Below are 907 nucleotides of genomic sequence, written 5' to 3'. Positions count from 1 at the left end.
GGAGGAGGAGGAACGGGGAGGAGCAGAGGGGGAGTCCCGAACAAAAGCTTCACCCTCCATGGAGGGGAGAGAGAATCCCAGCTGCTCAGTGACCTAATGATCACGGCTTTTATCTGCCGATGCTCCTCGGTCCAATTCCCTGCTCTTCCAGCGCCGCCGCCGCCGCCGCCGCTCGGCGCGTCCTCCACACCACATGTATCATCATCACCATCATCATCATCATCACCATCATCATCATCATCACCATCATCATGATGCTGATGATGGAGGGATGTGACGGGGACTGTCTGCTCAACAACCCCCCCCTCGACACCCACACACACACACGCTGACATTTCACCCTATCAGTTTAATTACTGTTGCCATGGCAGCGGCGCGGCTGCTAAAGGCCACTAACGGATTTAAGGCTCGAGACTCGATCTGCCGTGCGGCGTTCACGTGCGCGGAAGCGCCGTGCGCGTGAGTTGTGGGATCCACACAGTGACAACACAACACGGCAGACCGGTACCGGGCGTGCGCAGCGTCGGGTACCGGATGGGATGAGGTTAAAACACCAACACACACACACACACACACGCCACGGGTGAAGAGCAAAGACGGATCGGTCTTACCGAAACTTTTTTCCCTTTTCTGCATTTGTTGAGCCGCTGAAGCAGCCGAAGCACCACCATGCAACCCGAAGCCGCCTGCGGGGCACCGTCCGGAGAGCAGCAGCAGCAGCAGCAGCAGCAGCAGCAGCAGCAGCGGCAGCTACACGGCTACGCGTCTATGTTTCATAAATGTTCATCTACAGTGTCTGTTGGTGGAGCCGTGTCTGCAGACGGAGCTGAGCTTCAGGCTTTTGTTACAGAGGGAACAATCCAGCACGGCGACCAGAGGCGAATGAAAAGAAGAAGTCGAGGAGGAG

General features: G+C 57.2%; 1 protein-coding gene across 1 annotated transcript in view; it reads right to left on the bottom strand.

The window, feature by feature from the left end:
* The window catches only part of lmo3 (LIM domain only 3), a 39,797-nt gene extending 38,902 nt beyond the window's left edge, over positions 1–895 (bottom strand). The window contains exon 1 of the mRNA XM_008316002.3: positions 612–895. Coding sequence (XP_008314224.1) covers positions 612–636 — 25 coding nt within the window. The 5' untranslated portion in view covers positions 637–895. The remainder of the gene's footprint in view (positions 1–611) is intronic.
* Between the last annotated feature and the right edge of the window lie 12 nt (positions 896–907).

This window comes from Cynoglossus semilaevis, chromosome 8, assembly GCF_000523025.1.
Source record: "Cynoglossus semilaevis isolate Cse_v1.0 chromosome 8, Cse_v1.0, whole genome shotgun sequence".
Taxonomy (NCBI): Eukaryota; Metazoa; Chordata; class Actinopteri; order Pleuronectiformes; family Cynoglossidae; genus Cynoglossus; species Cynoglossus semilaevis.
This window is presented reverse-complemented; position numbering and strand designations above follow the sequence as displayed.